At 40.7% G+C, this 26,138-nt stretch overlaps 1 protein-coding gene across 2 annotated transcripts in view; it reads left to right on the top strand.

The window, feature by feature from the left end:
* Window positions 1-857: 857 nt before the first annotated feature.
* The window catches only part of GAB1 (GRB2 associated binding protein 1), an 87,141-nt gene continuing 61,860 nt past the window's right edge, over window positions 858-26,138 (top strand). Inside the window, exon 1 of one of the 2 annotated variants that reach the window (XM_026698096.2) lies at window positions 858-1,370. In XM_026698096.2, the coding sequence (XP_026553881.1) occupies window positions 1,299-1,370 (72 nt within the window). In that variant the 5' untranslated portion in view covers window positions 858-1,298. The remainder of the gene's footprint in view (window positions 1,371-26,138) is intronic. The other variant, XM_087936090.1, reaches the window with a different exon arrangement.

Raw genomic sequence — 26,138 nt, 5'->3', positions numbered from 1 at the left:
CTGGCTTTTCTGGAAAAGTTTTCCTTGTTTTGTAGGCCTTCAGCGATTCTCCACCATCCTTTTGGTTGCTTTGTTGTTGTTACACTGTACAGATCCCAGGATCCTTTTTGAAGGATTCATTCAATTTTGCCTGCCTGCCTGCCTTTTGGAAAGAAAGTGTGCACGTGAGAGGAGAAACAAGAAAAACAGGAACCTGGCCAACTTTCTCAGAGAATCTCGACTTTGGATGCTGAGTGCAGTACACAGAAAAGTTACGAGGCCAACTTCCTTTCCTACATATTTGTTTCCCATGATGGTAGAAGGCAGCTAAAATGCAAGTCTTCTAAAACCTTATGAAAACCATATGAGACAGAGATTACGGGCGGAATAACTTCTGAAAATTATTTGCTCTTAAAGAGCCAAATATATTTGCAGATTTCTCAGGACGCGCCGTACCACAGACGAGCCGCGCTGGCTGGGTTCCTAGAAAACGCTGGGCTCAACTGCGGTTGGCTGGTTTGTGGTTCAGGGCTCCCCCGCACGCGTTTCACCCGGGACCACTGCTCCGCCTCCCGGGTCCATCGCCCCCCACACATTCAGGGCCAGAGCTCTCGTCGGGCCGAGGTGCCGTTAGGCGACCAGCTCAGCCTTCCAGTCGCGAGGAGTCGCGCCTCAACTCAAGACGGCACCGGAGGGGCGCCCGGGGAGCCAAAAGAAATTTGAGCGCGAACGGCTGGGCTCCTCCTTCTCTCCCTTCCCCGCTGCGTTGGCCGCGGGCATGAGGGAGCCGCTGTGGGCGGACTCGAGCCTTGCCCAGCCGAGGCGAGGGAAGCCCTCCGCCTCACGCTTCAGTCCAGCGGGTGGGAGGTTCCTGCTCTGTGGTGTAGAGGACCGAAGCAGGGAGGGCTTTCCCGACGCCGGGCTTCCGTGCAGCTGCTGGGTCGTAGTAGTTGAAAGTTACAGCAGGCGAGCACCTCGTTTGCCTGGAGGGAAGAAGGGCGGTCGCTTCAGCTCCTCTGGGCTGCCTGTCTCTGCTCGGAGCACCCGCGTTAATATTCACAGACGAGCCCCACACGCACCCTTCGGCCCTCCCTCCTCCCAGCCTTTCTCTCGCTCGCTCGCTCTCGCTCCCTTTCCCGGTCGTCTCCTCCCTCTCTTGCGCTTCTCCCTCCTCTTTCCCTTCCCCCAGAGGAGCTGCCGTAGGAGGCCGGCAGACAGGCGCGGCGCGGCTCTTGTGTTCTCTTGGGCTGTTGGTTCGGCCCGGCCGTCGCAGCTGCGGAAGAAACAGACCCGCTCGCTCTTCGGGGCGAGACGCAACCATGAGCGGCGGGGAGGTGGTCTGCCAGGGCTGGCTCCGAAAGTCGCCCCCGGAGAAGAAGTTAAAGCGCTATGTAAGTGTCTCCGGTGGCTTGGCGGGTTCTCCTGCTTGCAGGAAGCGCCCTTGTCCGCTTCTGGCCACTCTCGGCGGGGTTTTCTGTCTCGTTGCTGCCTTCGTCTGCCCGGGTTCTCTCCGCGCTTCTCCCCTTCTTTTCTCGCCCTTAGTCCCTAGGGGAGTTATCCGCTGCCCAGGCTCTCAACGGTCTGCATGTAACATTATAGATACATGAATACTTTGGTTCTTGCGTGACTTTTCAAACAATCCGATAATGTCTGTTTACAGTTAATTCACCCGAATCTGACAGCTTTGAATTAGTAATCATAAATATATAAATATAAATATATTTTCAAAAAGACCTCTGCATTGACTTTTCATAATTGCCAAGTGCGCAGTTTTGTTCCTGCTGGGGCTTTTGCAAGGCCCTGAACGGACCCAACTTTTCTCTTCTGATTTATCGCCCTTTGCGACGGAGGATCGGGGAAGAACGGACGAAGTTTTCCGGAACACATATGCCTTAAAAAGGGGGGGGAAAGTCTTCGAAGGACTCAAGACGGAACTCGGCTGTTTGGTCGCTTTAAAAAAAAAAAAGGGAGGGGTGTAGGAGGGGGAAGATCCTATGGAAATCTGCAAATATATTTTGCTCTTTAAGAGCAAATAATTTTCAGAAGTTATTCCGCCCGTAATCTCTGTCTCATATGGTTTTCATAAGGTTTTAGAAGAGTTGCATTTTAGCTGCCTTCTACCATCATGGGAAACAAATATGTAGGAAAGGAGAAAGGCAATCTGTATATTGATTGCATTGCCTGAACTTGTTTGTTGAAGCTGCATGTATACATAGTTTCATTGTGTTACCTGTAGCAGTTATGGTTTACACTGTATTCAACATTAAGTGTAACACATGGATAAGTTTTTTTCCCTTCTCTGAATGAAATGGTTATCAGATTTTGGAAGTGTGTTTGAGAAATGCACTGATCTTTTGGACTGCAGTGATTCTAAAGTGTAAAAGATTCATATACACAAATACTTTGGGTCTTGTGTGACTTTTAAAATAATCTTATAATGTCTGTTTACAATGTGTTAATTCACCAAAACTGACATCTTTGAACTATGTAGTAATAGAAAATAATTTTAAAAGACCTCTACATTGACTTTGCTTTTATCTTTAATACTATTTCCATAGAAATTTGCATCAGGGCCTATAACTAATGTATTGCATTACACTTACTTAAGTGTCATTCTGATATGAAAATATTTCTGGAAACATTTGATCATTATACACAAAGAATGTTTGCTGCACATTTAATATATTTTTTATTCCAGAAATAGGGACCTGTTCTGTATCTTTTCACAGACTAGCAGGCAAAACATTTCATAATATAGATACTCCTAACGCTGGGAACATAAATTACTTAAAGTCTTTGAACAGACTCGACTCAGCAAATCAAATTCTATCAACTAATGTATTGATGTGGTTATTCAGAACCTTCAAATAGAATAACTTTTATTCATTGGTTTCGACATATGTTGATCTACAACATCTAAAATTTCAAGCCACAGTCCAAAACCTCTAGAATAGATAGTGTCATCAAAGAAAACAACATCACAAAAAGGCATATTTTAAAGATAGGCTGTTATTTTGCTCTTGAAGGTAGTCTATGGTACTGGAGTTTTAAAAGAATCCAGCAGTATAAACTTCTGGACTAATAAATGTACTTGCCTGCCAATTGCTGTTTCTGGTTAAACAAAATATTGTTTATCTTGCACGGCTTTGCTGGCTGCCTGGTACTACACTTACTAATGTAGCATAGACAATTTTAAAGTACATGATATAGTAATTATGTAGTTATTTAATTGTTCTGAGAAATAAATGTAAGAAATGTCTTAACCGTTCTTAAATACTGTTTTAATACTTTAAAAAAATTGTAGACTGAAATAAAGACATAGAGTGAAGCAAAGTTATTTCATACCAGAGTCAGTTCTCAAATTTTGTTTTTCTACAAATGAAGTGAAATTGGGCTCCAGCAGTTCTAAAAAGGCATTCATGGTGATTTTGAAATAACATCGGTAGAGTTACTGGCATGTGTAGACAAGGTTGTGAGATTGTTGGGAAAAAGATAAAAAAGGCTAGTGAATTGCTTTAATTGCACTCACCAATCAAGCTGAACATAGGAGAAATACTGCAACTTTTTAACTTCTTTGCTGGAGTATTTGGAGTGAAAATTGGCTTTATTACGAAGGGAAAAGCCTTATGTGTTAGGGAATCTTTCAGTTAAATTGATTTAGACCTGCTGCTAAAATGTTAAGTATTCAGATTTTCTACTTTCTACATCATTATGGAGTTCAGTAGAAATATGTATAAAAATAGCTTAATTATTAGATCTTAGGTTAGAACTGGGCAACTTCTGTTCCATCCTGTTTGCATATTCCAGTGCAGTTTCAACAAATTCATAATTATATTGGATCATTTAGAAAGTGAAGTGACAAGTAGATGAAGAGGCTCGAAGCTACACATTAGAGATGGAACATAATATTACAGTGTGAAAATATTGCACTGAAATTTCAAAGACTGAATTTCATCAGCATTTAAAGATTAGTAATGGTCTTATCTATTAGTTCTGCATTCTTATATCAAAAAGGAATAGAAATTCCTTTTATAAAAGTGACATCTGATGTACTTGACTGTGTTGCACAATTAACTGACAATGTTAGTGTTTAAGGTGTAACTATTTTCACTTTTAAGAGTAACACAGCCAGCCTTCTGAAACTGGTATAGTGTATAAATGGAGGTTATGCAAAATAGTAAGCCTGAATTACACATATAGGAGGTTAGTCCTATTTCAGCTTTTCATTAATATGTAAGAAATTAATGGATAAAAGTTACACTCATTCAACAGTATCATTTTATAAAATTAATACTTGTAGATATATTAATAATGGCTAATAAATTACAACAAGAAAAGTTGGGCTAATATGCCAGTAGCTTTTTAGTTCTCTTTCCCCCTATTCTGTCTTGTTGCTACCATGATATAAGCCTCTGGGGGAAGCCTTACATAGCTTTGTAGGAAGATCCTAGGTCTTATACATACAGAGTCTTATTCAATACAGTCCCTGCTGTTAGAAAAATAGATAAAGAATTATGGTCCTAAGGATATGTCTATCAAATTCTTGTGTCACTTCAGAAATGTTATTTAGCAGGTTCTGAACAGTTCTGGAGAACCGGTAGTTTGGAAAACCGGCAAATACCACCTCTGACTGGAGATTTTACAGTATCCTCCCCCTGCCACGCCCACCAAGCCATACCCACAGAACCAGTAGTAAAAAAATTTGAATCCCACCACTGTGTCACTTGTAATGTAACTTGCTATTTTAACTTCTTTCTGGAAAGTGGTTCAGGCAACTATTTGTCCACCAAATATTTTAGAGAATTTTTCTTCTCCATTCACTTTCTTCTCCAGTCCTCTGATTATAGCTAACTACTTGGACATCCTAAACTGGATTCCTGTTCACAGACACTACATCCTTAGCTGATTTCCTGCTTTAACTGTATTGAAGCAGATCTGTTCATTGTGACATTTATAGCAGTGCAATTTTGAACTCCTTTTGTTGTGTTTTTGCTTGGCTTGTTGTCAATATGCATTTGTTTTCTTAGAATGCATGATTTTTAAAAATTTCCTCACTTGGACAAGACTTTCACTTTTCACTTTTATGCTTTCCTCCTTGACATGCATCCATTTATACTGTTAAAAAATTATAACATCCTAAAGTAAACAGAATGAAATCTTGGCTCTTGGTGCATATTCAATTTCAATTTCATTTGATTTTTGTAAGTTTTCTCTTTTGAAATCAAATTCCATTTAAGTAAATTGCCATTTTCATTGTTTAATGTTCCATTTATGTATATATTAAACTTGTAAGCATTGTGATCACTAGTTCCAACTGCTCATATCATGCTTTGCATCTGATCAATATTTAAAGTAATTTTTTATTACTATATACAGTAGTTATGTAGACAAGTGGCCTAGTGGTGAAGATGCTCACCTCCCATTCGGAAGGTTGAGAGTTCAATCCTAGGCAGCTGCAGATGTTTCTCTGTCAGGGTGCAAAGAGAAAATATCTTCTGTGGACTCTGCATAGGTGTGAGGAAGGGCATTCAGCCAGTAAATGCTCAGCTCTATTCAGTTGCCCTGATGACATACTAAATAAAGGGATTAAAGGGTCATAAAAATAAATAGGTAGGTAGGTAGGTAGATAGATAGATAGATAGATAGATAGTGTGGTACATGGTTGATTGCTTCATGTAGAAATACAGCATCTAATAAGCTGGCTTGCATCCATTCATTATTAAAGCAGTTCCTTCTTTTAATTGCTCTTAAGTTTTTTTCCCTGTTTAATTCTTGTTTCAAGTTAGAAAACTGGTCCTTGACAACCAAAGGCAGTGGGGGAAGCCAGATTTGCTTAATGACTACAATTCACTTAACAGCTGCAGTGATCTATGACCAAAAAGGTAATAAAATATGCCAAAACCCACTAACAACTGCTTTGCATAGCAACAGAAATTTTGAGCTCAACTTTGGTCGTAATTTGAGGACTACCTGTATCATATTGCATATTTTTTGTTATAAATTATATCTTCTGTTCATGGATTTTGTTTCTTCATTTATACTTTCTAGCTTCTTTCTATTTTTTTGAAATTGGTCCTCTTATGCTTTCCTGGACTTCCCTATATACTCTTTTGAACATTACCCCCAGGAGGAGAAGTCATTCAAACTGCAGTTCTAAGCTCTTATGAACTTCTTTCAAAATTTGTGAAAAACTACACTGTAACTTTTTTGATGTTTCAGACAAGCAGATTAGATTGGTATTGTACAAAAGAGGCAGTTTCTTTCAAAAACTTTCTCATAAAGAAAATTTAAATCATTTTTTGAACAAGCATTGCAATATATGTATTTGATATATTGTAGTTCTGTCTTTATAACTAGGCAGGTAACATCATAAGAAAAAAAAATCTCATTTCAATCAGATTATCTTGCTGAAATGATAAAAGCTTTGTGGTAACCAGACAGAATGATTTTTATCTGGTACAATTTGAATTTAGTTCATTTTAGTTCTCAGAATAAATCTCTGGACTCATGATTCTTTCAGTTCATCTAAAAATTGTGGCTAAAAGCAAAGTAGACTAAACAAACCTATAATATTCTTACCACAGAAATATGAGAGACAGCTTTTATAGCTTGAATATAAATGGATGTCTTTTCAGAAGTAATAATGTTTTCCCTTTAAGGGCTTATTTTCTCTTTTCTTTATGCCCCAGTGCCATAAAAAATGCAAGAGGAGTTATTGGCAGAGATCTTGTCTTCGTACTCCTCCCCCTTTTTTCTATGTAAGCTACTGGGGAAGACTTCTCTAACATGGCACTATTGATAGTCCATGGCACGTGTAATTTAAAGTGACCCAATTCCTAGAAAATAGCAAGATTGGGTGTTATTTCCATGGCACTATTGGATGGAATGCCAGAACCTCACGAGATTATAGCCAGTTATTTTTTGAAACTTGATTTTATTTTAGTTTGCTGTTTTATCAATATAAGCTGTGGAAAATTTAGTGAACAATGGTGCCACAGATGCCACAGCACTAGGCACTTATTTATCGTCTAAGGTTATAAATAACAACTGGTGGTCTAAATAATCTGTTTATCTTGAGAATATATTTATTTATTAATAGAATTGAAATATAAGTGCGCCTTCTAAGTATTGTCTCAAAAACACAATCATGTGCTTGTCGTTATAACTTTCCTGGTATGTTGGTATTCTATAATAAGATTTGTCCTTTTCTTTGTAATTTTAATAAGGTATTTCTCATGTATCTTTTAAAGTTAATTGTTCTTTGACTTTAATAACTTTTTCCTAAAGCAGATGATACAAGTGGGCTCTTTATATGATTTGTCGTAAGATGGTAACTAAAATCATAAAATCTAGTCCCTTCTCCCCCCCAAAAAAAGTATGTGGCCACCTTACACCTACATATGATGCAATAAAACTAGTTTATCCAACTGCTATCGATTAAATAATATTAACAATCAGCAGTTATAATTTTAAGGAATTATTGGCTGCAGGAGTCTTCACCGTGAATGTAGAAGTAACTTGTAGTTGAATAAGTTCTATTATTAGAGAATGTTTTATGCAGCAGAGAGCATTTTCTACTCTTAGAAGTGTTGAATGCGAGTGGGCACTTTAGAAATCCTGAGATCTTCACAGAGTTTTCATAATTACTACTATGTCTTACCCAGACATCATTTATTATGTATTTGTTCAGAGTCTTCCTTGAATACTTTCAAAATGGCTGGCACAGATTTATTCTAGCAAATTTCTATAAAAATAATTTTTACTAAATAGTTTCTTATGTAGCACTTTCATATGCAGACCCTCAAATTTTTAAGTTACTAACAAATAGAACAAGGGGAAACCATAAACACACAGAAGGTACCTGGAATACTTGTCTCTTCTAACCCTACATATAGTTACATACATTTCTTAATCAGTCTTTTCTTAATAAGTCTTATCTGGAAATAGTCTAATTTTAGTACTTCTTTATTTTCTCTAAAAACATTAGGGATATTTCAGAGGCTATAATATTGACTCTTCCGTTTTTAGTATTTTAAGCTATTTCGTTGTAAATAATATGTATGGTATGCTCTTCTCCCTTTATAAATAAAGTTGTTTGTTTATTTGTCACTTTGATTCTGGATGAAATACATCATTGAAAATCTGTCTGGAAACTCATTTGCAATTTTATTTCCTTCTAACTGCCCAGGAGCAAAATATGCTATAATTGTATGTTTATTTGTATAATTAAGACCAGATAAATATGAAACACATCCCACCAGGAAATGTACTTCTCATAATAAAGTAAAATAAATAACTGCACTAAGCTTGTACCGAGTTTGCCTGGAAGAAGAGTTTTATGGTGTATAGGTGATATAATTTTTTTTGATAAAGCAAAAAGACAATGTGATATGTTGCAAAAAGTACTTCACATAGCATCTCCCAATCTTTGCAATGGCCAGTAGCTGTACAAAAGCTAGAATAGGTTTTATGCTGGTACAATACATGTGCAGAATGTTTTCCCAACTTATACAAGTCTTATATGGTAGGATGGAAGAACAAAATAATGCTATCCGATCACTTCAATGTAGAAGCAAAAAAGCCTCATTGTTTTCCAAAGGAGCTTTACAACTTTGCTTGGCCAAGTTCACGATTTATAGGCCCTTAATCAGCATATCTGAAGAATAAAGACAATGTTGGTAAATAAACAAAGGTATTTTAGGTAGAAGATGGTAGAGGACAGGAAGGCCTGGAGGAATGTTGTCCATGGGGTGGTGATGGGTTGAACACGATATCACAACAACAAAATTTTAGAGCATTTACTGTGAAACTTCTTTGCTTAATTCCTGGGTTTTTACTAGGCTTGGTGAAGATAACAGTAATGTGTTGCTTTGTAACTCAGTTGTTTCCCACAATTTTTCTATTTCTTCTGTTCTTCCTCCAAAAATGGAATAGCAGAGGGCGTTCTGATTGTTAGAGCTATGAACTGTCTGCATATTTTATTTTTAGAAGGACAAATAATTACTGTTGGATCACAAAAATATGAATTAAATGCCTCATGTTACCAGTTTTGTGAAGTTGGTATCAGATGCTTAGTGAAGACAACACCAGACGCGATCTGATTCTCAGATGTTCCATAAACAAATGTAGCAGCTTTTCAGCTGAAAAGGCCTCTTTCTAGTTTTTGCTTGTCTTATCCCAGAAAGAAGGATAAACCTGGAAAGAACCATTAGTGACTCTGAATGCCTCTGCAGACTCATTCGGGAAGAGGCAGACTTTTAACGTTATGGAAAAAGATTGTATATACCTGGTCTGGCAACTGGGCACAGGGAGAACTTATTGACATGAATATTTTGAGTATCATTTTTGTTATATAACATGTTTGGAAGTGATTGCAATCTGAACTTTTAGATCTGATTTTGGTAATTCTTTTCAGGCTCCTGTGATCTGATTTCTTTCAGAAAGAAACACTCTGAAACTATTTCTACAGAGGGATCAATTGCTCTATTATGATGACGTTTGAGAGGAGTCCTTTTTTTGGCTGTTTGCTGTTCATTGGAAGGAAGCTTTCTCTTTGGGATAGAAATGTCTAAATCGCAAATGACAGGAATAAAAAATCCCAAAATGTTATTCTTTTTATAGCCCCCTTCTGTTTTTCCTGTGTAAATATTTTAATAGGCTACAGTTGATCTGACATTTTAAGTTGCATGAAACAGTCTTGTTTGCTGAGATGGCACATTCCTTCACATGGAAATAACAACATTGTTGTGTGTTAGTTTTTCAGTTCTTTCCAAGACCGTCTAGTCGTGTTGGGACAATGGATATTGCAGAAAATGTTTTGTCTGTGGGCTCCTAAGATCAAGTATGTGATGCCTCTCTTACTTAATAAATGATGTAGGCTTTCATGTGGATTGTTCCTTATGTGATAACGTGGCCCTGCCCTGTCCCCCCCCACCGTCTCTCCTCGCCCTCCCTCTCCCCCTCCTCTCCCCCCTCTTTTTCTCTCTCTTTCTCCCTCCCCTTCTCTCATTTTCTTCCAGATACGCAGCCCATTTGATTCTCCTGAACTTGATGGAGCACATGAGGAAGATGAAATTTGTTTAGTTAGTTGATTATTATTATTATTTGCATACAAGCCATTGCTCAATGTTGTTACAGTGTTAAACATTTGTATAGAAAGCATTTCTGGGGTGGAAGTTCTCAAAGAAAATGTGTTATTAAATTTAGAAACTTAAAAAAAAAATCTGAAATGCAGCTGTGAGCTTCCATGTACGAATCTTCAACAGGAAAGACACAGATATTTACATCTGATATTCATTTTTGAAATGATAAGACTGAGATTTTTCATCCAATGTTTTGGATTCTAGATAACAAGTTTCACAAGAAAATACTTTGTGTCTTACCAGTGATACCAATGACACACTATGAAGTTATTTGCATTAGAATTAAAGTATTTCCTTATTAGCAGCCATAGCTCAAACAAAATTTATGGAATACTTGAACCAAATTATAGATTAAAGATGAAAACTAGGCATTTTTTTTACTGAGAAAAGCAGGTGTTGTGTTCTAGCTGCAGATTTCATGGCCACTAGGAAAACTGCAGGAAAGCAATTGTGCTACTTAAATGTTGAAGCCATATACAGATCTACTTGGTATGCAAGCAGTCCAGCTTGACTGTTTGTTCATATATTTTATAACGGTAGTATATTCATGTTCTGTCTTTTCTTTAAATAGAGAGTTTTATGCTGGAAATGGGAGTTGTGCTTCCCTTATTCAGCTGGTGTCCATGAAATCTGATCTGCTGCAAGATTATCCAACGATATTTTGCTAAAAGTCTTAACTCACCTAACATTCATCAAGCCTTGCGAGGATATCTAGGCAGGCTAGGCTTCTTAGAAATAGACTTTCATTCCTAAGATACTATTCTTTATCTTTCTGTTTTTCTTGCTTTGAAATATAGCATAGAAATGTGCTAAATGTTAATATAAGATGGTGATATTAGAGTTAGTTTCTGAGAAAACCAAGCTTGTGGAACTGATTCTGGCTAAGGTCAGAAAATTATATTTAACTACAAGATAAGGACAGTTTTAATTATTTACTGTTATTTGTTGTCCTTTGGATTTTTGCTGGGCAGGTTAGGTCTTGTACTGGATCATTGCTCAATTGATGTGAAGGCTTGCAGAATTTGTCTGATCTGCATTTTTCCTCTTAAGGAGAAAAACTATACTTAATGATTGGTTCTCAGCCTGATAAAAAGCCATTACTTAAATAGCTCACTAGTGGGGACCACCTGGTGTCTGAGGAAAAAAAAATTAGAGTGTAAAAATAATAATCAGGAAATCACTTCCTCATGTTTGCTGACATATTTTGGTTCTATTACTTTCATCTTAATAAAACTTATTAACGAGAAAGCTGAGATCTATGCTTGGGGGAAAATTACTTTTACTTGCGGCAGATCAGATAGTCTGATACCATGACCCACAAGCTCTACAGTTAAATCAAGCCAAGCCAGAGATGGTATTCAGCATGTTCTGACCAGTTCTAGAGAACCCGTAGTGGAAATTTTGAGTAGTTTGGAGAACCAGCAAATACCACCCCGACTGGAGATTTTACAGTATCCTTCCCCTGCCATGCCCACCAAGCCACGCCCACAGAACCGGTAGTAAAAAAATTTGAATCCCACCATTGACTGCCAAGCCAATAGTTTTCTCCCATTCTCAATTATGGTAAAAGGAGATGGAGGAATTTGGTTATAACAACAAGAGGAATGAGAGTAAATAGGTCACTGACTGTTCAATTAAAATACTAAGTCAAACTAAAACTGAAGAAATTCATTTCATAATACAATTTTGAGCATAAAATTACAATTTTCAGGGAGAACATCAGGAATTGCTTTGAAGTCCTAAACATTCACTGAGAGCAAACAGTGGAATTGTGGAATAAAATCAAATAAGATTATGATGTATATTAAGAGAAACTACCAAGGACCTGAAAAACAGGAAAAATCAAACTATGTTTGATAAAATGGTAGAAATTGCCAAACAGAGAAGTCCAAGCCAAGAAAACTAATAATCTAAGGAAGTAATTTAAATAATTTCAGAGAACTGTTGGAAGAAACGAGAAGCAGTCTTACAGTGACTTCTGTAAAGACATTGAAAATGGAAAGAGAAATGGAAAAACAAGGAAATATTTTAGAGGTTCCCGTATTCAATTGCTATGCTGTAGGATAGTGATAGTAAAGTTCAGAGAAGACTAAAGGTAAAATTAGTCTGAATTGTGCAGTAGAGATGCCAACATTGAAGATATATTCTATAAATATAAGAACTATTATTATTAGAGCATAATGTTAAATCAATGTTATCAAATTGGAAGGCTGCAGTATTGATGAAATATACACAGATGGCAAATAACTGAAGAATTTTAAAAATATTTTAATGAAACTATGCCAGTAAATCAGGGGAATCACATATGGGCTGAAAGACTGAAAGTACATGTCAATACCAAAGCAAACAATACGGATAAAAGAAAATATTTGGTAGCTTGGGGATGAGCTGTAGGGTCCTTGGTGCTTTCTGAGTTTGGGTGTTTTCTTTCAGACATTTCATTACCAAACTTTATTTATTTATTTATTTGATTTGTCAATCGCTTACAGGATACAGGTATAAGAATAAACATAGTTTTGAATACATGAGATAGATACTTATAAGAAAAATAAAAGAAATAATAGGACAGGGACGGTAGGCACAATTGGTGCGCTTATGCACGTCCCCTGGGTAACATCATCAGTCCAGTGTATCTGCAAGAAAGCAATTGTGCTTAGAGAACATTAAGAAACTCACAGTTTTAACAGTGTGTGCAAATCATCATACAATATCCTTAATTTCACATGCTATCAAAGTAATGCTTAGTGTCAAACAACACAGATTAGAGTTTTATATGGAAAGGAATATGCCAGAAAAGGCTGAGGAACATGAGACATTATTGCTGATGCACACTGGATAATTGAAAAATAGCATTGCTGATGCACATTGGATAATTGAAAAATAACATTATTGCTGATGCACACTGGATAATTGAAAAACAAGTCAATTTGTGCTTCCTTGATCAAAGAAAAGTCTTTGATTGGTGTACTATATCAAACTCTGTGCTTAAAAAAAATCAGAATCCCAGAACATCTCATTTTCCTCATGCAAAATGTATTCACAGAAAACCACAGTTCATATAGATAAGGCAAAACAGGCTGGTTGTATATTCTCACTTAAAAACTGGAGGAAGAAATCAGTAATCTCTTACGTACATTATGCTGATGACACTGTTCTGATAGTTTAAAATGCAAATGATCTGGAAGCTCTAGTATGAAATTCAAGAAGCATAGTACATTCAGCAATCTGCCTTAGAACATACAATGAAGATACTGAAGGGCTGCATAGTTTGTTTTTTAGGATTGATTATCAACAATAAATAAATAGAAGTCAAGGAATGCATCAGTTTTAGTGCTTGGTAAGTAGCAATATAGACCTCTGAAGAGGCGCGGTGTTGTAATTATGTCCTAAAGATCTGAATTGTGTAGATTTTTGTAAATTGAAAATTAGAATAGAATAGAAAGATTGAACTGTGGTATTGAAAGAGAAAATATGGATAATGAAGAAAACAACCAATGGAACATAGAAGATATTAGTTCAGTTATGACTCAAGGCAGGGGTCGCCAACCTTTTGGACCTTAGGGACCATCAAACTCATAATTTTAAATCCTGGGGACCACTAATATGAGTTTTGACTGACGGCGGCTTGCTGACATTTTCCCAGGGTCTCTGCAGAAAGCAGCAGAGACCCTGGAAAAATCCCCCAAAAAGTTGCAGGAAAATTCCCCACCCTGTTTTCCTACCAATCGATCATACTTTATTTGGGATCGCAGGATACCGTCTCCAGTTACATTCTCAGGGAGAGAAAGAGAGAGAGAGAGAGAAACTGAGACTTTTGGTTTCATGCAAGGAAAGCAGAATAAGTCTTTCTCTCCCCCAAACTCCGCCAGAAATGACTCTTTGTGAGACTTGAGATGACTTGCAGGGTTCCAAAGATTCATTTCTGGTGGAGTTTGGGGGAGAGAAAGAAAGACTTTTGCTGCTTTCCTGTGTGCAGCCAAAAGCAGAAGAAGAAAGAACCGGAAAGAAGCAGACCATTGGCCAGGTGACACACGTGGGGCACATGGGGCAAGTTCCCTCCTCCACCCTTTCCCTCCTCCCCTCACTACCTTGTGTTGTTCAAATGCAAGTGATGCAAGCCTTGTATTCCCGTGGGCCATGTGGGCAGTGCAGGTTTGCACAGCCTGGATTAATTGTTTTGGGGGGTGCTCTGAGAGTGACATTTCTCTGTGGACCACCAAAATTTTCTCATGGACCACTAGTGGTCCCTGGCTCACTGGTTGGCGACCACTGACTCAGGCCCCAATGACCAGCCCCAATTATTGTATCTTGAATGTGTATGTGCATATATTTACTTCTATGGAAAGGTCTATAATGCTATGAAAGATAAAAGGAAAGAGAAAAAGAGAATGACTAAAATAGCAAGGTGGAAGGACATATAGTCCTCGACTTACGACCACAATTGACTCTAAAATTTCTGTTTTGTGAGAGATTTGTTAAATGAGTTTCAGACCATTTTATTATCTTTCTTGTCACAATTTACCCCATTTTATGACCTTTCTTGTGAAGTTAATCCTTGCATTTGTTAAAATAGTAATGAAGTTGTTAAGTGAATCTGGCTTCCCCATTGAGTTTGCTTGTCAGAAGGTCGTAAAAGGGTATCACACGACTCCCAGGACACTGCACCTGTCATGAATATGAACCAGTTGCTAAGCTTCTGAATTTTGATAATGTGACCATGGGGATGCCGCAATGGTTGTAAGTGTGAAAAGTGTTCATGCCATTTTTTTTCAGTGCCAGTTGTAACTTTGAACAATCACTAAATGAACTGTTGTAAGTTGAGGACTATATAATTACAATGGTGAGGGTTTCCTTGCTGGAAAGCCTGCAGGACTAGTTTCAAAACACATTATCCTGGAGAAGATCCATCTATGTGGTCCCTAAAATTGACACTGACTTGGTGGCACATAATTAGTCAAAATGTGTATATTTGTGCATGTGTGTGTGTGTGTGTGTGAGAGAGAGAGAGAGAGAGAGTCTTGTTTCTATTCATTTTTACAAAAATAATGGTTCTTTTATGAATTTGCTATAAATTTTTAATGTACATTTTATGTTGTAAACCTTAAAAAAGAATGTTTCGTTTGGATAATATTGTTTCATGGGGTCACAGAAAATAGAACAGTGCTTATTTGGTTATACTGTTGAAAATGTATGCAACCAAAGCATGTCTTATTAAGAAAGAAATTTGCTGTACAAAATGTAAGAATGTAATTCTACATAGAAAATGTTCTATTTACAACATAGAAAATTATGTTTTAGAGTTTCAGAGAGGCACAATGGCTTTGCCTAACCACTTCATGAATCCATTTTATCCACCTTCCATAACTGGGAATGGGAAAACATTAAATGGGAAAACATCATAGCAATGTTATATTGCATAGCAAAGAGGACATTGATAATGAACATAATGTAACACATAATAGCAAACAAGTTTAGAGAGGCTCCCACCATTCATTGAGAAGAGGATACAAATTAAATTATTTTGAAGTTGGATATCCTCTAATCCTGTAAATTTTCTGTCATACTAAGTATTGTAACCAATATTTAGAAGGAAATCGTGGGATAGGCCACTGTGAAACAGTTCAATAATTATTGCTACTGGTATATACAATCTATATTTAAAGGTGTCACATACTAGGAGGGGGAGAAGCCCTCTGGGAGATGTTTGGATTCTAAGCCAAGGACATCTGGACCCTACTTCACAGAACTAATAGTGTCATTCTTTTGCTTCTCCTTATATTTTGTGTGCTGCTCTCTTTCTAGTATTTCCATTTGCCATTTTCACTGCTGAGTTTCAAATCTCCAACTAGAGTGCTCTGCTCCCCTAGTCTTCTCAGGATCTCTCTTTCCATCCTTTTTTGTAGTACCACCTTTGATAACTTTGCCTTTTTTATACTCTAGCCTCCACAGAACACTGCTGCCTGTGATGGCTGTTACAGACATTATATAGTTAAGGAATGTTTTGTGCATCCCTCCACACTGAATTTGTGGTCTAAGAGTCTCAACAGGAATCATATTTCGATCTATCTCCCCTTTTAGATCATCCATCAGGGAAATAAAGACTGTTTCCGTGCCTAATCAAGGTCTTAAATAAGAAGGATAAAGTACAATCTAAATGTTGCTGGAGATGCAGCGCTGCTACTTTTTCAGCCAATTTAGCTAAATATGGAATAGGCTGTTGTTAAAGCCAACCTGTCCAAAATGTATCTTTAAAAAAGAGCCTGTAAAAATTGACTTAATTATCTCAGTCATTATTGGGAGGATAGAGTTCTTAGAGGACCTTATAAATCGAGATATGGAATGATATAGATAAGCTATCTGAATAGATCTGAAGAAATCTATTCGTTACATAAGGAGAAAACGGTGCTGCACATCATGGATGCAATATTGTTCAAATTAGCTTCAAGCCTTGCATGAGTTTTAATGATCTGATGCCTGAGGATTTGCTCAAAATTGCTCACAATGAAGCTCAGGTAAGGCATAGTCCTTGCCTGACAAGACCTTGGGTAATTTTTTGGAACTGGTGCTGCTTCTGTCTTTTGCTGTTACTTCGATCTTACCATAAGGCAGTCATTGATGTGTTACTACTATTTGTGCAAACAGCCAATTACACTCCCGTGCTTTTTATCTTTTGTATTCAGATTCTTAAACTCCCCCATAAAACCATGAAATCATTGTGTTGAATAGACCTTTCATTTGGGACAGTCCAATTCCCATTATCAGTTAAAGATAATTTTGCTGATCCACACAATTGCTGATTGTGTGAATAAACCTCATCTTGCACAAAGCCTTTTTCCATTATTCTAACCTGGAGTAAACTCCCGGGCTATCCAGATTAAATTTAGGGAAATTGAAAAGAAATACCGTATTTATCGGCGTATAACACGCACAGGCGTATAACACGCATTCCCTTTAAGAGGGAAATTTCAGGAAAAATATGCGGCGGGCGCAGCGCTGACATCACGTCATGACGCTGCGCCGCCGCTTAGGCACTATTGGGAACGGGATCCCTTAAAGAGGATTCCGCGCCTTGATATCGGCGTATATAACACGCATACATCATTTGCCCCCTATTTTCAGGGGGAAAAAGTGCGTGTTATACGCCGATAAATACGGTAGATGGAATTTCATCTACCACTAATATCTGCTTGTATTGTGAAATGAGACCATGGGTATACCCTTTCAGAGTGTTTTCATGTTTCTTATTTGTTGGATTGTGAGTTTCATTAGTTTATAGTTTCATAATTGAATTTGTTAAAAAAATGAGTTAGATAACTAACAAAAATAGATTTTATACAATTATACTTTCTTTGTACCAAGCTCTTCCCAAACTCTGTGTTTGTTCTGTGATGAGATTATGAGGTAATATCTGCATGTATTGTTAAAAATTCAGAACAATGTAATGGGGCGTTGGTTCTTACCTGATACGCTTCTTTTCATGGAGCTGTCGAGAGCGTCCAGGTTGGGAGGAGCTCCAGTCTCGGCTCTTACAGGCTGAGCTTGAAATTGAGGAACGCCCCTCACCATCACGTGGTCCTCGGGCGCTCCCCAGGTTTTTGCGCAGACGAGAAGGAAGGTCCTGTTCTCATCACACTCAGGAAAAAAATATATTAGATTGCTCGGTCGAACAGCCAGGTTTCCCACCAGACGGCCTACGGGTGGGGCTGGACGCTCTCGACAGCTCCATGAAAAGAAGCGTATCAGGTAAGAACCAACGCCCCTTTTCCATAGAGCTGTCTCGAGCGTCCAGGTTGGGACATACCAAAGCTTGGCTAGTCCTGCGGGTGGGGCCCCATCTGGTATAGAATCTCTCCTGGAACCCTGATGACCCGCTGGAAGGCATGCCCAACAGGAGAGACCCCTGGAGATTGGAATGTCTCAACAAGGGGCCTAAAGAGGAGGTGGAGCTGTCCAGAAGGCAGTCCCGCCAAAGAGGCCAACAGGTGTGCACTGGGACCGGGATTCAAGAGACTGGGAAGATCGACCCGTGTTGGGAATTCCCCTGGGAGAACTCTGGGACAGAGAGGAGGAGGGGAGGCGCAGAGGAGCCCTAAAACTAGAGACCGGGGGAACACGGCAATGGGCTACCTCCATGACCCGGGAGAGAAGGAGGGGCCCCTCTGCTAGGATCAGGAAGGCCCCGGGGAACCAATTGCCTGGACGTAGCGAGTTCCCGGAACAGTGGCCTGTCCTGGGGGGAGCCAGGTTCGGTTCCGCCCAACGGCGAGGCGGACGACTTTGCTCAAGGACCCAGCTGGCCGAGGGCCGCCTTGTCTGGGGATAAAAGTAGTAGTGAAGGCTAGAGATCTGTGTGAGGACCGGGAGCGCAAGAAGGGACCCCAGCTAGCATTGGATGGGGGTAGATGTGTTGCCGACCAGTTGCCCAGGGCAGGGTGAGAAGGACAAGAGTGCTCCTGGGGTAGGAGCCTGTTGCAAGCAGGGGTTAAAGGTCGGAGTAGAGATTGGCCTTCTCGCACTCCTTCCTCTCTCCTTTTTTTTTTTTTTTTAAAAGCAAGCGCCTGGGGACGACTGCATTATCGGGAACGACGGAACGAACCTCTCCCGGATCCTCGGGAGGGCTTCCTGGAAGAGTTGCCTCCGGACCCATCCGACTCCGCTCGGTAGGGAGATCTGTAGGGAGAGGATCGGTAGTATCTGGAAAAGGAGGAGGAATGGGAAGAACCCTGGCGAGGAGAGGGAGAGGAACCTCTGAAGTCAGACCTCCTAGAGAGGGAAGGGAGGTACTTGCGCTTGTTCCGGGTCTCGGCCAGGAATGGGTCGAGAACCGGTCCAAATAGCTTCCCCCCAGAGATGGGGGCTGATGCTAGCTTAGTCTTGTTTTTAACGTCCGCTTGCCAGTGGCGGAGCCAGAGTAGACGGCGGGCGGTGACCTGGGACGAAATGGCCCTGGTGGAGAACTTTGCCGCCTGGAAGGTGGCGTCTGCCGAAAACTCGGCCGCGGCCAGGATCTTGGCAATGTCCTGGTGCGCCCTGAGATTGGCTGCGGGAACATGCTGCTTGAGCTGCTGGAGCCACTTGATGGAAGACCTGGTGAAAAAAGACGCGGCAGTGGAAGCCCTGACTGCCCAGGCGTCAGAGAGGTGAGCGCGGCACAGGGCCAGTTCAGCTCGCTTGTCCTCGGGCTGGAGAGCATCGAGTGAGTCGCTGGGAGTAGAGCGGGAAGCCAGGCCTACCACGGGCTCGTCCACGGGGAGGGGATCGAGCAAGGTGGAGAACTGCGGTTCCAGGTTAAAAAAACCGCTTGTCCTGGGCGTTGGGGGAGGGGGCCCCGAGGAGGCCAGCTGCCTAGAGACCATGTCTGAGAATATGGGCGGGACAGGGATCACCTCAGTTTCCACCACGGGCTGAGAGAAGAGAGAGTCGGGAGGAACCCCTGCCGCCGCTGGGTTGGGTGGGGAGGGGGTTCAGGCCCGAGGTAGTCCTGGCTTTGAACAGGAGGGACCTAAATAGGTGCAGTTTAAAGAGCCCTAAAACGCGGGCTGGCCTGGAGAGAGGCCCTCGTCCTCCGACATGTCCCCCTCTAGGGGCCTGTTCCCGAAAAGAGTTCGCTGCCTATGAGGGACCCCATGTCAAGGTCCTGCTCGTCCCCAAAGAGGGAAGGGTCCCCGGGTTCTTGGGCCTCCATCCCCTCCATCTCCAAAGGTAAGGTTAAGTCCCCTTGGGGAGTTGCCTGACCATGCGAGGCCGCTGATCCTAGGGCCTCGGGGGTCGCAGGCCGAGGAGCCAAACCGGCCAGCTGCTGCATCTGTTGCGCTACCCTTTGCCGGATGGCCAGCTCCATAGCCTGCATCAGGTTTTCGGGTATTTCCGCCATGGGGGGTGGGTGAGACTCCTCCGGGCGCAGTTCTACAGCAGTGGTGGGCAAGGTGACCTCAGGGGCCTGTCCAGGCTGTGGGGAAGAAGCAGAAGCAGGAGAGGAGGATGGGTGGAGGTTGATGGAGCGGAAGGGTCCCGGGGCACAGAGCTTGACTCATGAGAGCGTCTGTCAATTTCCCTTTCGAGGGCCCTGTGTCGCCTGAGGGCATCCCTTTGGGAAGCTTTGGATGGTTCCTGTGCCTGTTTGCGCAGGTGGTGGGATTTAGCCTTGGACTTCAGAGAAGTGCCACGAGAGGTATTGTTGTCTGCCATCTGGAGAGGAGAGAAAAAAGGAAAAAATTTTCTGGTTAATGCGAGGCGGTTAACGGGTCTGGGTACAGCCTAAGCAGAGGCTGGAACTCCCAGTGCTCGTATTGCACCCCCTTTTTTGTCAAGGCAACAGAATTGTTCTGCAACGTGTTGGGAAGTAGGGCCTAGCCCGGGGGCCAATCAGCCAGAATGAACGCCAAGCTGTCCCTGCCGGGCGAACCGGGGAAGGGACATGGCAAGCAACTAACTCCTTAGTTGGGGGGAGACTTAGGCAGGATTGCAAGGTATTTGAGCAGTCCCAGGATCTGCCCAGGAGTCAGGGAAACAATGCGGCCTACTGGTAGGCCTCTGATAAAAACCAATGACCCTGGGGCCGCAGGCAGAAGGGAATAATGTAAGCTGAAACCAGGTCTGGATGCGGCCTACGTGGAGGCCGGGGATCCCAGCGCACGTTCCACGCCCCCCTTTTAGTCAAAAAAAATTTTTCTGTTTAAAATAGAGGTTTGGTACGAACCAGGGCCTAGCCCAGAGACCAATCAGCCAGAAGGTGAACGCCAGGCAGCTACCCCTGCCGGACGGACCGGGGAAGGGGTGGGGGGGCAGAGCTGCTACTTCGCCTGCTGGGGAAAAGGCTGCAGGGCCAACGGGCCCTATTTCTGCAGGAGGCCTGTCGGTAGAATGAAAGACAGGCTGAGACGTGGGAGTCCCAGGCTGCCTAATGGTCAGTTAAGGCTGCGGCCTGTAAAAGGGCCTCTAGTAATGGCGGACGGCCATGCGGCCACTCACAAGATGGCGGCCGTTCCAGGGCACACCCAAGATGGCGGACGCCACAGGGGGCCCAAGATGGAGGCCGCAAGTAACGGAGGCAGCCCCAGCGGCGGTAAACTCCCAGGGAAAAGTAGAGAAATTGACCCTTTGGGAGAACCAGGGAAGCGTACCCTGGGCTAGATGGCGTTCGCGGGGGGGGAACGGCGGCTAAAGCGAGGAGAGGCAGGCAGAAACGAAGCGGCCTCGCGCGGAGCGATTAGGCGGCAAACGAAGCGGTGGGGGGGGCAGCGCTCGAAGCGCTCGTTTTCTCCCCTTAAGGGAACGGTTTAGATGTTAAAAACACTCCCTGGGGAGTTCAAACCTGAGTTCCTGCGCTGCCTGCTGGTGATCCACGTAGAAAGCGATGAGAAGAAGAGGCCTAGAATGCTGAACAACCGGAGCAAGAGAAAAACAGCCTGTTTGCCATGAGGCTGAGCAAAAAACTGGGGAGTGCCCGAGGACCACGTGATGGTGAGGGGCGTTCCTCAATTTCAAGCTCAGCCTGTAAGAGCCGAGACTGGAGCTCCTCCCAACCTGGACGCTCGAGACAGCTCTATGGAAAAGTTCCCCTTCTATTCCCTCATCTAAGTCGTCACTGAAGATATTGAAGAGTACTGGGCCGAAGACGGAACCTTGTGGCACCCCACTGCTTACTTCCCTCCATGTAGACTTAGACCCATTAAGGACTACTCATTGAATACGGTTTGCCAGCCAGTTGTGAGTCCATCTAATGGTGGTGCTATCGATTCCACTTTTTTCTAGCTTACTAAGAAGTAGGTTGTGGTCTACTTTGTCGAATGCCTTGCTGAAATCTAAATATATTATGTCCACAGTATTTTGCTGGTCTACTAATTTAGTCACTGTGTTGAAGAATGAAATAAGATTGGTTTGGCATGATCTGTTTTTAACAAACCCATGCTGACTGCTAGTTATTACTTTACTTGGCAGATCTGTTTTTTTATTATCTTTTCCAGTATCTTCCCGGGTATTGATGTTAGGCTGATTGGTCTATAGTTTCCTGGGTCCGTTTATTTTTCCTTTTTTGAAGATGGGAACCACATCAGCTCTTTTCAAGTCCTCTGATAGTTCCCCGGTGCTCCAGGATTTTTGAAAGATATGGTGCAGTGGTTCTGAGATGACCTCTGCCAGCTCCTTTAAAACTCTGGGATGTAATTCATTCGGCCCTGGTGATTTGTTTTCATCAAGATCAGACAAGGGTTCTCTTACTATTTTTTTTGCTTATTTTAACTTTCATTTCTGGTCTTCTTTTACAGTTACGTTTTTGGTGGGTTGAGCTATAATTTCTTTTTGCACGAAGACGGATGCAAAGAATGAGTTAAGCAGTTCTGCTTTCTCTCTATTGCCTGTTACTTCCTTGCCATCTTCTCTCTTTAGTGGACCGACTGTTTCCTTGATTTTTTTCTTGTTATTTATATGTTGGAAGAAACTTTTTTCATTATCTTTGACTTTTGTTGCAAGTCTGTGTTCGTTCTAAGCCTTTGCTATCTTGACTTCCATTTTTTGTACTTGTCCTTTTTTTCTTTCAATTTGCCAGCCATGTTGGTTTCTTCTTGGATTGCTTGTTTTTCTTTCTCAGTGGTATTGTGTTTGTCTGGGCTTCTATGATCATACTTTTTAGAGTTTCCCAAGACTCTTGAGTTGTTTTCTCCTTTAGGATTTTCATCCATGGAATCTTTCCCAAGTTCTCTCTGAGTTTATTAAAATCAGATCTTTTAAAGTCCAAGACTCTGGTGTCATTATGTTCTGTTGCTTGTGTTTGTGTTATGTTGAATTCTAGTGTGATATGGTCACTCTCGCCCAAGGTTCCTGCAGTTTTAACTCCCTCTATCACTTCTCTCTTTGTAAGAATTAAGTCCAGTATGGCTGTCCCTCTACTTTCACCCTCTAACTTTTGGACAACAAAGTTGTCAGCTAGGTTGGTAGGAACTTATTTGATTTCTCACTTGGTGCAGAATTAGTTTTCCAATTGATATCAGGATATTGAAGTCTCCCATTACTATTGTTGTGTGTTTCCTGCATATGTTTGTTAGTTGGCTGGCAAAAAGGACATCTATATTTTCTGCTTGATTGGGTGGCCTATAATATACACCTATGGCCATGTCATTCTTTTTTCCTTTTATATTGACCCATATGCATTCTAGGAGGTTTTCATCTTTGGTTTTATGCATTTCTATAGCAATATAGTGGTCCTCTACATACAGTACAACTCCACCTCCTCATTTATGGGGTCTGTTTTTTTTTTAATAGTTTGTATCCTTCTACTAGTATGTTCCAGTCATGGGTTTCATCCCACCAAGTTTCTGTTATTCCAACTATATTATATTTACCTTCATGTATTCGTAGTTTGAGTTCACCCTGTTTGTTCCCCAGACTTTGTGCACTTGTATATAGGCACTTGAGATCTTTATGTCTGACACTGTTTACTGTCTACATAACCTGTGTTGTGCCTACCTGCCCCTACTTTCTTGCCACCTGTTTGATTAGTGCACATGGTATGGCACTCACTATTAAATGCTTTATTGTTGAGTGCTCCAGAATTTGGAAATACTCAGCTTGTGCCTTTGTGCAGCAGATTATGAAAACCTTAATTATATGTATGACAAATTATTTTGTAAGGGACAGCATAATCATTGATACTGTTTTTTCTCCACCACGCTGCTTTGAAAGTCCAGCATTAGGATATGACTCTACCCTCTGATGTCATAGAGCTGAGTCTGCCACTATAAAAAGCCAGCCTCTGCTGAGACCCCCAGCTTTTTGACTCAGCTCATTTGACATTAAGAGCTATTGTCTTTGGAGCTAATAGTAGAGTGATCTTCTTAGCTACAAAAAAGGGAAACAGCGCAGCTCCTGGGGAGCTCAGCGCAGCTCCCGGGGAGCTCAGCTCCCGGGGATCTGGTAGAGTTGTGCTCGCAGGGAGAGCGGGGACTCGGTCAGCTGTTCCTGCAGGTTAACAGCAAGTGCAGCCTGGGAGAGAGCCGTGGAGGCTCCCACGCCGCTTTTACAAGGCGCACCGCTTGCCGCGGAGCTTCCCACGCCATTTGACATGTGGCTCACCTATGAGCCTCCAAGCTGGGAGACCAACCGTGCAAGTATGCTTGGGAAGATGATCTCCTGCATCAATGTCATGCCATGGGGCACGCCTACACACCTGCAATGGTTCCTCCTTCCCTTTCAAGGGGCGGGGACCAGCCATTCTGCCAGCAGCGTCAATAGATGCAGTACAACTATTAATATTTGCATATCTACTCAATATTTGGGTATGCTTATAAAGAAATTACAATTTGCATATAATTACAATATTTTATAACTTCACTTGCAATTAAATTTCAGTTACCAACAGGAATTGAATTTTGAAAATCGTTACCTTAAAATCTTGATTATACTTGGCATTATAAACATATATAAGAAATATAACTCACATTTTAAAATGAAAATTAGAAGCAAACAAGATTTAAGATTATATAATTGCAAATAGTGTTGAAAGCTAAAATCATGTTTTGTTTTCAAAATGAAATATAGCCATTGGGAAAGACTGTATAGAAGATAATTAGTTTTGAAATCTACCTAATAGCTGTATTGTATTAATGCTCATAGCAATGTATAAATAATTCAAAACACAATCTAAATAAAGTGTTTTAAGGTTTGCCTTCTTAAAATGTTTTTAAATCTTATGGGAAAAAACAGTTTTAGTTTAGTAATAAGGGAAAAGCCTAATCAGTTTACCCTTCAGAAAAAAACAAATTCTGGGGAGGGATGTACAAAATATAATTCACAAATGAACCTGTCTTTTTTTTTTAAATCAAGAATGCGAGATGACAGTTTTCCTAGTTTGTCTTTTATAGTGGACTTTCTTTTTGGAAGCATTTAAATAAAAATTGGTCAGCTAACTGTCAGGAATTATTATGTTATCACAATACTGCATTGAGCAAGGAATTGGAGAAGTTGGCCTCTAAGCTCCTTCAATCATGATTACAATTAATCTGATTATTTATTTATTTTTGTAAAGTTGCATTTTTGTCTGAATCAGCAAGGAGGTCTTTGGGTTTTTATGTCATTCATTTTCAAAATGGTTTCAGAATTAAAACTTAAATTTCAGTGCAGTTTTCATCCTTGTTTTGTAGATCTGTTTTATCAGTCCAGATCAAACTGAACTAAAACCGGATAAAACCATTATTTAGTTAATCAAATGCATGGTGTCTAGAATTATTGTTTTATTTCTGTCAAAATGAACCCCATGGGGCATTTTTTGTTACAGTATCTTTCTTGAAAATCTTAAGTGTCAAAATCACTTTCTATCATAACCTGATTATACTGGAGATGAAAAATGCTTGGTGCTTTTGATTTTATGGACACATCTTGCTTCCACATAACTATTATGTGGAGCTTTTTTTGTTTGTGAAAACAAATTTGTGATGTGTTTAAAATGAAAAGGTGAATTAAGGTTGCCAGAAAATTCTTAGAAGATACCTCAATTGCATCTAAAGTAGCTTTGGTAAAGTCCAGATAAACATATTTTTATTGGATACATGCATACATGCAAACACGCAGATTTTTATATTTTTTAGTGCAAAGCTGAGGTGTGAATGTAACTTCCACTAGATATTAATAGTTGGTCTTAGAATCCCTGAAAGTAAGCATAATCACAAACTGAAAATGTGTGATAATACCAAAATTTGACAAATTTCTTGGTCATTATCTGAGATTAAGAAGAGTATCTGAGGCCAGAAAAGGTTGCTAATCCCCGGCATAAAGATTTATATCAGTTCAATTAAGTAGATATTTCATTAATCCAAATTTGGGATTGTTTTTCTCCTTGAGTTCCCCAGGTTTCATTTGTCTTTGTGAGTATAGATTTGATGAGAGTAGAAAAATCAGACTAGTTTCTTAAACCTAATCAAAGAAATTTACCAGAAAGAGGCAAAATAAGTCTGCCCTTTTCAAACTTGAAAGAAACTCATGATGTGTTCTCATACCAGTGTTCAATGCCATAGATGCCCGCTG

This window comes from Pseudonaja textilis, chromosome 6 (assembly GCF_049901715.1).
Source record: "Pseudonaja textilis isolate UNSWEBS1 chromosome 6, rPseTex1.2, whole genome shotgun sequence".
In the NCBI taxonomy this organism is placed as follows: Eukaryota; Metazoa; Chordata; class Lepidosauria; order Squamata; family Elapidae; genus Pseudonaja; species Pseudonaja textilis.
The sequence above is the reverse complement of the archived record's forward strand: the minus strand, read 5'-3'. Positions and strand labels throughout refer to the sequence as shown.